Here is a 14,613-nt window from a genome sequence, read left to right as displayed (position 1 = left end):
AAATTATTCTATTATTATTTATTAATTTATTCTGTGATAATATTATTTATTATTACGTTCACTTACGTTGTCAAATATCAAATTTATTGATAATAAAGAAATAATTACTCAACTCTAGTACTATAAAATAGTAGAGCTATCAAAAAAATAATTATTCTTCACTTTTTTAGTAGTTTTAGTTCAGTGTTTGCAATTTGGTCTTCTTCAAGATCTTCTCAAATCTCTAACTATACAATCTTTATTTTTTATGATTTTATATTATGTTGTTTAATGTCTAATATAATATTATGTTCAACACAGTTCTATGACATCAACATAATATTATTAAGTTTTATTTCTAATATTTTTGTTTTTACATATTATAATAGTGAATTATTGATAAAAGTGCCACTTTTTAATTTAAACATTTTTCTCTTATAAATATGGTTCAAGTTAATAAAGAAGCGTGTATACCACTGTTACCTTATGACCTAGGATATGAAGAGACTATTTTACAGTTAATAAAGTCATTAGATTGTCTAGATAAGGTTGTTGAATGTGTATATGAACATGTAAAAGGTAATATAAATTCCCAAAAATCTGAAATAGTTAAACTGAGTGAAAAATTGAACAACATAGCAAACAAAGTACAACAATTGTCAAATACCAAAAAATCAATTCAGGTTTATTCCAGTTCCAAGTATCCTGCTACACATTTACAAAAAGATTATAAATATAGTTATGATTTAGAAATAAAATCGGATATCACAAACAACATCCAAGTTGCTCATCAAATATGTGTGTCCAATGATCCAAATGATAAGCTTAAATTTTATCATGTTAATGATGAAAATAAAAAATTATCCAAAAATAAAGATATTATTAAAATGAAAGGTCTAGGCAAATTACCTGATGATGTTAATTACATAAATTCTTTATTATTATTTAATTCAAATGAAAATTTGTACAAAAAACTATGTATTATTTAATCCTTATAAAGTTAAAACAACACCAACAACTAAACAAGTTCAAAAAGTTCAAAACATTAATAAGCCTGTGTTTACACTACCATTGAATGACACCGAAAATCAGTTTAATTATTCTTATACACCAGTATACGAAGAAGTTCCTACTATTGATGTGCCGGCTGATTTACCCGATCTTCCAGGTATCGCAGGTGATGTACTATGTTTTAAAAATGAAGAAGAAAACATTTGTATACCAGTTGTCAGTAATCCATCTAGTGTAGTAGATCTTCCAAGTTTTGATGAGTTAGATGAAATTAAAAACAATGAAATAGTTCCTGAAAAATTGATACAGACTGAACAAGAAATCATAAAAACAGCAGAACCTGAAGAATTGTCAACTGTTGTATATATTCAAAATAAAAATGATCATGTTGAAAACATTGATAATTCTGTTAAAAAGGAACAAAAGGTAAATAATACTTATAACGATAATATTAATACACACAGTGTTTTAATGGACGAAATAAGAAATGCAGGAGGATTACAAAAAGCTAAATTACGTTCAGTGGTTGATAGGAAAACTGACAGTGAAACAATGCCTACAGGAGATGGATTAATGGCAGATTTGCATAAAAAGTTAGCGATGCGAAGGCAAGGGATTTCTGGTAATAATAAACAAAATGATAGCAGCTTAGAAGGGGTCATATATCGTATGGCTTCAACAATGTTACCTCCAAATCTCGAATCTGAAAGTGAAGCAGATGGTGATAACGATACAGAAGGTGATTGGGATGATTGAATGTTCAATAGGTCTAACATAACATACTTTTTGATTCTTTTATAACTAAATTTGTTTGCTTTATAATATTATGTATTAACTATAATATATTCAATTGTTTATTTGTCTAATTGTGTAGTTAATTATTTTTAAACTGTCCTGTATATTTATGTAACATTGATACCTAAATTAATATATTTTTTTAAATATAGAAATGTATAATGTAAATGTAGAATTTAAAAGAAATATAATTTACTAATGCATTATAGTTTTAGACTAGTTAGATAGTAGATTTTTATTTAAACATATTATGGTTTAAATGTACACATATTTTTAATTACAAATAAAATAATTTTAAGAATTTATAAATTAAATACAAAAAATATTAATAGGTAGATACATTAGAATTTTATGTGAAATTTACAATCTTTTTCTCTATACAACAAGAATTATTATTTCATTAAATAGTGTACAATAATAGAAAAAACACATGATTTTTAGTATTCAAATTTAAATTATTTAACTAAAATATTGATTTCAGTATTATTTTTAAAAAATACTGGACAATTTAAGTTATACTAAATAAAAAACTGAATTATAATAAATAGTTCTGATACTGCCAATCATTATTAACTAAGTAAATTCAATTTTTATTTTATTTTTTATTGTAAAAATATATAATATGAATATTATCTAATTTAAATTTTTATATTATTATATAGTATTATAAGTAAATTAACTAAGACATTTACAAGTATATAATTTAAATTTTACAAAATAAATAATTAATCAGTCGTTTAGTGACATTTGTTGTAGTTGATCATGAAACTCTGTGAATAATCTTTGAGTACTTCTTGAACCAGCTACAATAACTAATACTTCTCTTAAAAGATCATGTTTTGACATACCAATTATTGTTTCAATTTTTTTATGTTTTGAATAACCATGTGAAACTCCCAACAAATCCTGACATAAACATCTTAATCGATCATTGTCTTCTCTTTCAGTTAAAAAGGAAACATAAGCCAATAACCAATATTTGTATTCCTTATCTGACTCTAAAGCTAAAGCTGCTGACATCTGTTGTTCCAAAAATGATTTCGAACATAATTCACTGATCCCTTCAGTGTCCTTAAAATCTAAGTTTGATTTATACTTTGAAGAATATGCTTGCATAACACTCAATGGATACTTGCCACTAGTCTTATTTAAACCATTGTGTTTATTTTTTTGAGTAGAATTTGAATATATAGCATCTCCACAATCACCGATCATCATCCAACATTTTGCACTTATAGAAAACATATATGATTTACCAGTAGTCAATGTGATAATTGATGTTCCATTTTCAGTCAGCATACATTTTTGTACATTTACTGGTTTGTTTTTATTGGAACAAACCAATGTGTTGAGTTTTTCTTCATGTAGAACACATTCTTGTTTATATATGTTCCAAACAGAAAGAGAATTTTGCGTCATGCATAATAAGTAGTGATTATTGGAACTAATAGAGGTTACTAAAGAAGATAGTACATAGGGCGGACATATTAATGAGCCATTTTTAGACCCTATCACATGAATAGTACAATCACTTAATGCTACAACTATTAATGATAAAGTTTTATTAGTACAATATTTAACTACACTTGAGCTAAATACTTTTTCCCAAGCAACTAAATTATTAGAATAAAATTTCATTTTAGAAATAGCTCCATTTATTGTATTACATTTATCGTTTTCTACAACAACTCTATCAGTGCATAAGTTTGAAATGGTGAATTTTCTTTTTTGCATTGTAGTTTCACTAAAATTAGGTCGAATATCTGATGAAATTTCATTATCTTCCACATTATTAAATTTAATTTTTTTAGTTGAAAACAAATTTGATATTAATGCTATGGGTTCTGGCCTTTTTTTTGATTCTCCTCTATTGGGAGATATTTGTAAAACAGATGTAGGAGTGCTCCTTGGTATTGTTGAATCAATAATTGTTGGAGTTTGAGATTCTTGACTAAAGTTACTGCAACTGTTGCTTATATTAGGCTCGATAATATTATTCACTCTTTCAACAACTACTTGACTTTTACATTCACTAGATGATGAAAAAGGTAAAACATTAATTTCCTCTGCATTATCAGGTGTTGGTGGTATAAAAATAGGTGTAATACGTCTACGTCCATCGGATGTACGAGTTTCAATTTGTTTTTTCAAAATTGGTGGTAAAGGTTTAATTACATTTGGAAGTGGCTGTTTTATTTCTTTTTTAGGATCAACCTCTTGAACTTCTGATCGTTGTGTACCATTCATTTTTAGTATTGCTGGATTTTCTATGAGTAAATTGTTATTATGGCGTTCTAATGGTGAGATACCATACATTTTTTCAAAAATTACATTTTTATCTTGATTTGTAAGTGCTTTTCCAATATCTTTTGGATCAAATATTAAAATTGCTATGGTTCCATCATATGAACAAGCATAGAGGTTTAAACCATTTGTTGACCAAGACAAATCTAACACAGGACCTTGAAATAAACTTTCTAGAACAACAACTGGTCTTTTTAATCCTGTTTGCCATACTGATACATTAGTATCTCTAGAGCCTACAGCACATAGACACATATGATGATTCTTCTTACCGATTTTTCTTTCCATTATTGAATTACTAAATCTCACACAATTTACAGCTTTTCTATGTCCTACGTAATCTTTTTCATATGTCCAACCATCTCTTTCAATAACTTTAGCTACAGGACCATTGTTGTTCATGGCATGAGCCGATACCAAGTATTGACCATCTGGAGACCAGCTATGCCGTAGTACAGAAGTGTTTCCACCACAGTCTTTAAAGGGAGTTGTAACAATAGTATCTGTTTTCCAATCAGATGTTCTCCATATCCTTAAAGTTCTATCGTCTGATTGTGAGGAAATATATTTACCAATTGGATCCCAAGAAACTCCTTTTACCAAACCTGTATGTCCAGAAAGAACTTTATGGACAGATGGAAATTTTTGAGCATCCCATATGATTATTGTGTTGTCCACTGAACATGATGCCAAATATGAGTCACGGGGTGACCATGCAAGATCAAGTATATCACCTGAGTGTGAACGTAAAGTGAACATACACTTCCATGTTTCGATATTTACAATATTTTTGGTGCCAAATACAATGTTTCCACTATTAGGATATTTGCTCAATGTCCACACCATGATGATTTTATCGTCACCGCCAGACGCCAAAAACTTGCCAGAGTGACTCCATCGAACACAATTGACACTCGCCAAATGGCTGTCAACCTAAAAAAATTAAACTATAATCGCTTTTTCAATCATTATTTATTTTATTACTGACTTACAATAATTTTGAACCCCCCGCCCCTTGTTTGCAAAACACAACCACTCACCTGGCACAACATTTTTGGTACGTTCTCGTCGTTTTCGCTGTTTTCGTCCAACACCGCTGCTGTGTTCCACAACATGACCAGTCCGGAGTCCCGGCCCTGACCACCGGTGGCCAGACGAGTACCATCCGGATGAATGTCGATCGAAAATATGGGCATACCATTGTGAGATATCCATGATGGTTTCAAAATAATCATCGTATACAATGGCAGGTTTTGTTCACAATTTTTTCTTTACACTAAATCCATTCATAGCCAACAATCTTTAAAAGGCATATTTTACGTGTACCTTGTAGCATATAAGACAATTAAAAACCGAAAGACGAGAACATTTTCATTTTTTATCCTCTGGCACTTTAATTTTATTTTTTTTTTACCGGGAATTATTTTTCATGTTTTTGTTATTCGTTTCCGTTAACGCGACGTTACGGACATCATGAACGTCGTAATTGTTCGTAACTACCTATACTATACCGCAATACCGGCCTTTTCGATTCACGAAAACCAGAAAACGGCTAAGGAGAAAGCATAATTTAAGAATTTATTAAGTTAGAATTCTATCTTAAACCGTAGACAAAAAGCGAAGCTAATAGCTATAAATTATTTATTTATAATATTTATATATTCATTCAGTCAATTTCGGTGTATATCATCAACTTATATCGTATGAATCCGCACGAAACATGTACGAAAGGCAATAATGTCGAAACAAAAAACGACACCGAAATTCGAATGCTTATTTTTAAATATTGATCATAGTTCGTACCGTAGCTCGTAGGTAATTAATAATATGTATTAATGTAAAAGTAATAAATTTATCATCATAATCGTGAACAATTTTTAAATTGTTTTAGACTTTACTAACTTTAAACTAGGATGTTCGCGAATTCGTGATATCTGTCACTACTCGTTCACCATTCAGTCTGCCTGTATCTCACTGATTCCTTTATCACATTAATTCTCATTTTGCCGCCATAACGATATATGATATAAACATTCTTTTCTTTGGTTCGAGTTTGAAGATCATCATTCATTGTTCATACTAATCACGATTTACGATTACGCTTTTCACTCATTTTATTCATTTTAGCATTTACAGCTGCGATTAACCACCATACGGCGGTATACGTTCAAAGTGTACATTCAACTTCAGTTTCGTCGACGATCGTAGTTTTATCTTCAACGAATACTTCCCGACAGGTGAGATATTAATAATGTGGCCAATGTGGGGTGACAACAACAACCGATATTCCGTGTTTATGACAATATCGGGTATAGAATTTCAGATTACACTTTAAAATCGTGTTCAGCGTTTAAATGTTGACCTTAACCATTTCGGTTGAAAATCAAATTAGTTATGCTATAATTGATACCTAGTCAGCCTTGCCACACGGCTGACATAGCCACGGAGTACTGATAAATTTAACACTTATACTATTGTCTGTTGTTTTTGTCATATTATGTTTGGATATTCCCAATAATGTATTAGTTCAATACTATTTTAATGTTATAATATAATTTATTGTTAATCATGATTTATAATAAAATTGGATGCTAATTTGATGTGTGCTCTACAGACAAGTTTCTGATTTGATGTGTTTTACATAATATGCTGTTTTAACTGCATTTCATTTTATTGTTGATTCACATTCTGAAATCTTTCAACAAGGCTAGAAAAAAGCTAGAACTGTTAAATTGCCAGCAATGGTGATTAAGATTAAACTGCAAATGATTAAGTGGAACACCCCTCATTTTCTCAAATAATTTAGTTTTTGCGTCCAACCATGACCTCAATGAGTGCAGACTCTTGTATTTCTATCGACATATGAGTTTTCGTGATTAACTGTCTTGAGTAAAAAAACCTTAGATTGTGAGACACCTATCTCGAGCTCATTTTATTTATTATTTAATTTTAATATGTACCATGTATTACTATTATTTTTCTAATTGTAAAATGTTTTTAGTTTAAAAATGTGGGGCGACGATGAAGGTGGATTTAATGTCACAATGACACAAAGTCCAACAACAGCATCTGGAGTAGAACCAAAACAAAATACTGTTATTTCTGTAGCTATTCGTGAATTGTTAGATAGTAATGAGGAAAACAAAAATACACATGTTGTAGTTGTTGGAATTATCAAGCAGGTAAAACAATTACTTATTTCATAATAATTTATCAACTTAGAAATAATATAATATAATGTGTTTTGTGTCTTGTAGGTTGAGACACAGACGTTAAAGAATATGTTTACAATTGAAGACAACACTGGTCGCTTGTTATGTATTCAATGGGGAGATGAGAACGAATTGTCAAGATATCCTAAGTTGATTGAAAACGCATATTTTAAAGTAGTTGGTAGTAAAAGAATTCAAAATGACAAAGTCACACTGCTTTGTCATAGTGTAAGACCTTTAGACAGTCTTAATGAATTAACTCATCATTTATTAAGTATTATTGCGTTACCGTATCAAACCGAGGAAATCAATATGGTAAGATTAATTGAGCAACCTATGTAAAAAATAAAATGGTATAAAAACCATTGTTAATTAATTGATTTTTATAGGCTAGTGGGACTCAGCAGTCTACTGCATCAAACCAAAAGGACTTCTTAATCAGTGGTGATAATACTAATGGATTTATGGATACCACTAACAATTTATCCCTGAATCCAAGACAATTAAAAGTTTATACAGTGATAAAGAGGTGCCAAGATGAGGCAGGTTATTCAGCATCAGATATTCAAAAAATACTTCCAGAGAAAATGTCGTTGTCAGAAATAGAAAAAATTCTTTCATTTTTTATTGAAGAGGGACATATTTTCTCGACCATTGATGAGAATCATTACAAAGTCACTGATTTCGGAAGTTAAATATTCAATTTTTTGTACCTATTAACATTTTTTAAGAAATTGTAAACTATGAAATAAGTTATCATTTAAGCACAATAATTTTAATGTACAATATCACTAATACAGTAAATTTTTATTACTAAAAATAATCAATACATTTTTAAAATAATAATAAAGATAATAAACCATAACAAGTTATTTTTCATACATAAGTTTTACAACAGTTGAACAGTTTATATTATATCCTAAAAAGTAGCATACAGTTATAATCAAATTGAGTTGGAATGCACTACTAAGACTGATGATGATGAAGTCTTTTTCCATTGTCAAAACTTGACAGTCGTGGATAATTAACAAACTCTTTTCCATAATAAAATATTAACGACAAAACACACATCACCATTGTGCCCCAGAATAGAAGAAATATATATGTTCCAGTGTTGTATTCTAACAAAAACATAAATAATATTATTAAATTTAGTTCATAATAAACAGTTTACAAATGTATGCATTACTAACCAGAAGTAAACACTGCGTTAGCCATGAACATCGCTAGTGCAATCATTAAAATTATTGGATACTAAAAAAAATAAAAATCATAAATATATAGTATTTGTTATAGATTGGGTATTAAAATATTAACACATTAAAGTAATAATTGATAATCTTATGTAATAGGTTTGAAATTCTCTTAAAATTTATTTAAAATTATTTCTACACAACAGTACTAAATCCAACTGGAATATTATATCAACGTCAGTGTTGTGTTGACATACATAACTATACATTTTATGTAATTATTATTTATTACATTGTAACTAAAATCAATTAAAATTAATAATGTCAGGTATCACATATGTTCGCTAAACTTTTCATATTGGCAATAAAGGAATTTTAATAAAACATTTATTCCTATAAAAATATGAATCAATAGTTGACTAATATCCTCTTAAATATAATTTAATTAATAGCATATGATAACTACATTCAATTAGGACATGTGTAGTATCAGTCTTGTACAAATGTACAACTTTACATTGCGTAGTTCCAATTATTTGTTGTTAATTTTAATAATAGAGTCAATTAACTTATCACCAAACATAACAATAAGAATATCTATTTTTTTCAATGTTTAATTTTTTAAGCAAGATATAGGTATGTGAAAGGCTGTAACTTGAAAATATTCAAATAAAAAAAACATAATATTTAAGTTCATTAAATATAACAAGGTGAATTCACTCTAATGTTAAACTAACTTATGAAAAAAAGCAATTTTATTACAGTAATTTGTAATTGGGTTAAGTTATTACACACAATCCTAGTACTTAGTAGTAACATGGAATCTAAAATAGGTATCATCATTAATTTCATATTTACCATAAAATATTTAAGAGCCGGTTTAACTTCTAAAGGACAGGATAAAGATGCACTTTCCTCAGCGTTTACAACATAATTACCCAAAACAAGATCAATACTATCCTATAAAAAACATCAAAAATTGTATTTTATTATGATTTAGAAATTACACTGTTTTAACAATATTATTTTATTTACTTGGCGAACTCCATCTCTCAGATTGTTTTTGTAATACCGCAAAAGTGAGTTTTTTAAATCTCTAAACATTCCATTGTAAGTGCGTTTACCAGTTCGCGTAAAATCAGTTTTTAAGGCTCCTGTTCCAGAGTATTGAATCGATATTATATCAGCATGATCAGCCCATACTGATTTGAATAAACTCTCAAAATCTAATTGATCTTCAACTTTTTGTCCAAAGTTTAGTATGTCCATTTTCTTAATTGATCATAAAATATTTAATTTTACATTCTACATTTAATAAAATAAAATAATTTTACCTGTAACATAACAGTCAAAATTCTACGGCCTAATAAACTTTGTACAACATTTGTTCGATCCAAACAGTCAACACAGTTTGTTCTAAATACTCCTTTTTGTAAGATAAGCAACTTTCCATCAGAGCCGAGAAGAAAATATTTTAAATTATCTTGCTCATGGGCTACTCTATTAACCAAAATTGATAGTCTATCCCATCTCATTTTTTTACACTCACTATGAAAATCAAATGCTTCATATTTAATTTTATTATTGTCCAACATATTAACAATATCATGATAATTGCGTTCCAATTCTTGCTCTGCACCTCTATGATCAATCTTTTATTTTCATCATTATATATTAGTATTAATTTAAAAATATTAAAATAAACAAATCTTATAAAAACCATTTTCATTACCAAGTTAATCAAAATTTGTTGACCGTAAATAGAAATCTGTTCATTAAAATGAATGGTAGCTGCTTCTAAATGGTTTTCATTTTGAGCTATCTGCATTGCCGGCTTATATTTAAGTGTTGGATATTGTGCCCAATATAAAGGAATTGATCCACGTGTCTAAAGAATCCATTTAATTAATAACTGATAAATGATTAACATAGTAATAAGAATAATTGAAATACCTGTACATAAGAACTCTTGGTATTATTATATTCTACTATCATTTCTGTCTCAACAAAATTTGCGACATTTCCATTCAAATCAATACCACGTTTTAATAATCTCGGGCCATGACGATTTCGTGATCGTCTAGATACTACCGTCCAAACAAAATCTTTTCCATTTAAAATGCAATTATTTATGGCAATAACTGAAATTAAAAATAATATAAATATATTAACATAAAATTAATAAATTTCTTAAAATCAAAAGCTGATCATTGATAATATATTTTCATTAGTTTTAACTTTTTAATTATGTACCCCATTAATTCTGTACAGAGTGTAACTCTGAGAGTTACTCAAAGATTTTTCAGTAAAAGAACACCACAGAATAATTTTTCTAAGATTAAACTTAAAATTTCAAGAAATGTTTTTTTCATATTCATGTATAATTATAAGAAAAAATATACTGAGAAGACAAAATTGAATGTATATTATTTTCTTCTAACTTGTAAAATATAATTTTTTAAGTAATAACCTGGCTGTATAACAAGTCAATTAACTTTAGAAAATCTATTATTCTAAGTAAATAGTCGATAAGTGATAGTCCAAAATACAATATTATACAAAAATCAAAATATAAATCAGGATGTTTTTTATTTTAATAAAATTATAATAACTTACATCCATGAATGATGGGAACACAAAACTCATGATGGTCCATACAAAAATTCTTTAGTAAAAAATGATTCCACAGAAATCGCTGGTCTGCTCTTTCATACATTGGAATCTAAAATTTAAAATTTAAAACATTTTTATCATTTTTTTTTTTATTTTATTAGTATAAAATCAGGTCCATATAGTCCGCAAAACAAAAACAAAACAGTGTTTGTATTTTAAAAAAATTTTAGATAATCTAGTCTATAATAGGAAAATTAATATTTTGTACAGTATTTTACCATGTGTGGAACCAGTATTATATCTATCACTAATCTATTAACATCACATTTTTACTAGTTCTTTCAATTTAACTAGGTAATTCAAACTGTTATAATGTCTTGTATTTACACATACATTGTGTGAAAATATAAATTCATGTAAAATCATGGGAAAATTGTCATTTATCCAACAATATAACAAAGTTTTACTTCACCAGACTTTGCCAACAGGTGCATTGAAAAACCTGTTACCACATGCAATTTGAATGTGGCAGTGATGTTGAAAAAACTGGTAACAGAATTAGTTAGATAAAATAAGGTCCCAGAGAAGTTATATCCTAGAAATATATATTAGGTATATAACGATTGATTACCAAAAATAAATTTTTAATTGAGTATTCCCATGGGTTGATGGTAGATATAAATTTCAAGCTTTGCTAACATTACAAAAATATTGTTTAGGTGCTAATGTTGACTGAAATTATTATTAATTGAACTTTTAACCATTTATAAACTGAATAATTTTTAAGCTTACATTTACAAATGATGTAGAAGTATTATACAGCCTCTGCATAGTGTGAGTTAAATCATACGTATATGAGAAATAATAATATGGTGTATTAAAAGTTTGCTTGATCATGTTTAAATATTCAGTATCCATTCGGTCCTGTTAAACATAGAAATTAATTCATAAAAATGTAATATTACAATTTTGGATACAAAAATATAAAATGTATATATATATACTTGTGTTTCATTTAAATGAAGTTTAGTCTTAGGTACTGGTAAAATATCAATTTCTATCAATTTCCATATATCATGACCATTTATTTTACCAACAAACTCTTTTTTTTTTATTATGATAATATAAGGGCCAATTAAAAGTTTTACAACACCTAATATTCCAGCAATTCTTTGACTTTTAATTTCTGTTGGTATTTGACCATTATTCGCTGTAAAATAGTTAAAACAGGGTAGATAATAACAAATGCATACAAATTACAAAGCAAATCAATAATGTAGGTACTTTGTTTTTGAGAGGTAAAGTCGATTCGATCAATGTTCAATATTATATTTGGGTTTTGTAATGGCTCAATAAATATATTATTTGGACAAATATACCTGAAAATAAAATAAGTTAGTCATAATAATCATAAAAACTAATAATAAAAAATAAATATAATATTCAATTATGTCATAGTTATTACAATTTTGCCACCTAAGCAAAATATAAGATTAAAAATATATACTAAAGCCCTGCTTTATTTGATTCCAGTTTTTTAAATACAAATTAAATTAAAATTTGCTAGAAATATTTTTAAATTTTAACTTATAAAGTAGTCGTAGTAGATTTGACTTTGTACTTTTAATGAGTAAAAATTAAAAAAGTGATACAAGAAAAGTAATCATGAAAAAAAGCTATTCTTAATTAGTCGAATTGCTGATTTATGCAGAGCTTTGAAAGAAAATACTGAAGGTTTACTTACATATTAAATTCGTTATAGATTAACGAAGTGGACTTGATGTCTGCAATTGTAGAGTTCATGTTGATCAATCTATTGACGGTGAAAAACAAAAAATATAACTAATAATTCACTTATAAAAACGGTTAAAAAAATCTAGGATATCTTCGATCATTCAGTGGCCGATGATGGGTACCTGACGCAGTCGCACAGTTTAAAATAGTAAATAATCTTATAGAAAGTACCCCGATTTATGAATATCTAAAACCGTACTAAGTACACTTTGTTTGACTAAAACGTAAACAATAATAATAATAATTTATTGTTGTTATGTGGTCGTAGTAGCAATCAGCATATTGTTTCTATCTAATATCTATACAAAAAAAAATAATTCGCGTTCGATGATTATAGCAAAAAAGCTCTGTTATCACGTCTTATCATTTAATAAACATGCATAATTTATAACCGTGCCATCGTCATAGGCCATCGTGGTAATCAGTTATCGTTAATCACAAGACATGAATATTAAGATCACAGACGTGAGACTTTACCAGTACTTTTAGCAGTACTAGCACAGAATTAATTATTTGAATATTTGATGCTAGTCAGTAGTCTGTGTGTTATATATATGATATATCCCCACGGTGATGGCAATCACCTTAATCATATACCTAAGAATACATGATCTAATATCATTATTGAGAAATGAGAATTAACAAATATCAATGGTGAACAGCAGTGGCGTAGCCAGGATTTATTTTCAAGAGGGGGGTCTATCAATTTTTGTAAAATACAATTTAAGATTTTTGTAGCGATTTTCATAGACTATTAAAAATTAAAATAATTTTTAAATTTTCTTGACATTTCGGTGAATAGTGGACTGCCGGAGTCATGACTGTCGTCAACCGCGTTGACGTCACTTCGTGAGACGGGTAATGGTGTATCGGTAGCCCAGATTTGTATATCTGATGACGAATAATTATTAATATGATACATAAATTGTCTCAATGACTGTAATGCTCAATATGGCCAATGCTTTAATCGAACCTACAGATTTCAGACGAGAAAATAAAATAATAATCGTTGTAGCCGTTGTAGGTACCCCTTCGTAATAAATAATAAACTTTTATTAATTGATAATTAAATAGTTTTGCCACAGAATATAATATAGATGAAATCTATTTTGTATCTAGTTTTTCACCTTATTATTTTTCTAGATTCGTAATTTTAAAAATTCTTCGATTATATGACGTGTCAGGAATGGTTATCCTAACCAGTAGCTTGCTAGTCGAACGATTATCACGAATTCACGACCACAAAATATTAAGGAGTAACCACCGAACCAATGTGGACCATGATCTATCTAGGACAGACCGGTAAGTGGTAACACGATATCCTTTTATTCAGTGATATCGGCATACCGAGTGGGCGTATTGATGGGCGCGCGGTGTCCGGAACGTGACGTCGGAAATCCTTCGAAAATTGCTCAAGTTGTTTTTCTCGTATCGTCTCACCACCACCTGCCAAATAGATACCATTACCTTGAACATAACATAAAAACGCACTGTACTGTACAATAATAATAATCTGTTATTCTGTTCTGGTCGTAGAAGTTATTAGTTAGTGTCATATGTATGAAATACTATGTATATTTCAACTTTGCGTTGTAATTATATTACAATAGGTAAATAAATTATGTTTACTTATAATATGTCTACACCATTCTAGCCATCCCCAAATCCTAACATTTTAAAAACCATTGTTTATAAATTGTGAAGATAAAACA

At 28.5% G+C, this 14,613-nt stretch overlaps 4 protein-coding genes across 5 annotated transcripts; 2 read left to right on the top strand and 2 right to left on the bottom strand.

The window, feature by feature from the left end:
• The first annotated feature begins 131 nt into the window (after positions 1-131).
• LOC132930479 (WAS protein family homolog 2) lies at positions 132-1,856 on the top strand. The gene is given in 2 exon segments (XM_060996423.1): positions 132-947; positions 949-1,856. Coding segments are annotated over 2 exon segments (1,323 nt in total). The 5' UTR covers positions 132-422; the 3' UTR covers positions 1,747-1,856.
• A 495-nt stretch (positions 1,857-2,351) lies between these two features.
• On the bottom strand, positions 2,352-5,817 carry LOC132930281 (protein HIRA homolog). 2 transcript variants are annotated; one of them, XM_060996098.1, is made up of 2 exons: positions 5,130-5,817; positions 2,352-5,022 (listed from the first exon to the last, which is right to left on the bottom strand). In XM_060996098.1, the coding sequence occupies exons 1-2, from the start codon at positions 5,322-5,324 to the stop codon at positions 2,515-2,517; spliced, it is 2,703 nt and encodes a 900-aa protein (XP_060852081.1). In that variant the 5' UTR covers positions 5,325-5,817; the 3' UTR covers positions 2,352-2,514. The 2 variants fall into 2 exon arrangements, with proteins under 2 accessions (XP_060852081.1, XP_060852161.1); XM_060996178.1 differs by having other exon boundaries at positions 2,352-5,036; positions 5,130-5,254.
• Positions 5,818-6,085: 268 nt separating this feature from the next.
• Positions 6,086-8,169, top strand: LOC132930560 (replication protein A 32 kDa subunit-B). The gene is made up of 4 exons (XM_060996532.1): positions 6,086-6,326; positions 7,091-7,271; positions 7,347-7,616; positions 7,691-8,169. The coding sequence occupies exons 2-4, from the start codon at positions 7,098-7,100 to the stop codon at positions 7,994-7,996; spliced, it is 750 nt and encodes a 249-aa protein (XP_060852515.1). The 5' UTR covers positions 6,086-6,326; positions 7,091-7,097; the 3' UTR covers positions 7,997-8,169.
• On the bottom strand, positions 8,090-13,333 carry LOC132930401 (phosphatidylinositol-3-phosphatase SAC1). Its single transcript, XM_060996298.1, has 12 exons — positions 12,852-13,333; positions 12,392-12,486; positions 12,112-12,317; positions 11,900-12,031; positions 11,111-11,216; positions 10,448-10,635; positions 10,227-10,382; positions 9,829-10,146; positions 9,530-9,766; positions 9,353-9,454; positions 8,495-8,555; positions 8,090-8,422 (listed from the first exon to the last, which is right to left on the bottom strand). The coding sequence occupies exons 1-12, from the start codon at positions 12,908-12,910 to the stop codon at positions 8,268-8,270; spliced, it is 1,815 nt and encodes a 604-aa protein (XP_060852281.1). The 5' UTR covers positions 12,911-13,333; the 3' UTR covers positions 8,090-8,267.
• Positions 13,334-14,613: the final 1,280 nt, after the last annotated feature.

The sequence above is a fragment of the Rhopalosiphum padi genome, chromosome 1, assembly GCF_020882245.1.
Source record: "Rhopalosiphum padi isolate XX-2018 chromosome 1, ASM2088224v1, whole genome shotgun sequence".
Lineage (NCBI taxonomy): Eukaryota > Metazoa > Arthropoda > Insecta > Hemiptera > Aphididae > Rhopalosiphum > Rhopalosiphum padi.
The sequence above is the reverse complement of the archived record's forward strand: the minus strand, read 5'-3'. Positions and strand labels throughout refer to the sequence as shown.

Excerpts from the sequence above, each read along its gene's own strand:
- LOC132930281 (XM_060996098.1), bottom strand. The coding sequence starts at position 5,324 with ATGATTATTTTGAAACCATCATGGATATCTCACAATGGTATGCCCATA. Across the intron at positions 5,023-5,129 it reads TACCAAAAATGTTGTGCCAG|GTTGACAGCCATTTGGCGAG; the intron begins GTGAGTGGTTGT and ends TAATTTTTTTAG.
- LOC132930560 (XM_060996532.1), top strand. The coding sequence starts at position 7,098 with ATGTGGGGCGACGATGAAGGTGGATTTAATGTCACAATGACACAAAGT. Across the intron at positions 7,272-7,346 it reads TTGTTGGAATTATCAAGCAG|GTTGAGACACAGACGTTAAA; the intron begins GTAAAACAATTA and ends TGTGTCTTGTAG. Across the intron at positions 7,617-7,690 it reads AAACCGAGGAAATCAATATG|GCTAGTGGGACTCAGCAGTC; the intron begins GTAAGATTAATT and ends TGATTTTTATAG.
- LOC132930401 (XM_060996298.1), bottom strand. The coding sequence starts at position 12,910 with ATGAACTCTACAATTGCAGACATCAAGTCCACTTCGTTAATCTATAAC. Across the intron at positions 12,032-12,111 it reads TTCATTTAAATGAAACACAA|GACCGAATGGATACTGAATA; the intron begins GTATATATATAT and ends TATGTTTAACAG. Across the intron at positions 8,556-9,352 it reads CGGCTCTTAAATATTTTATG|TATCCAATAATTTTAATGAT; the intron begins GTAAATATGAAA and ends TATTTTTTTTAG.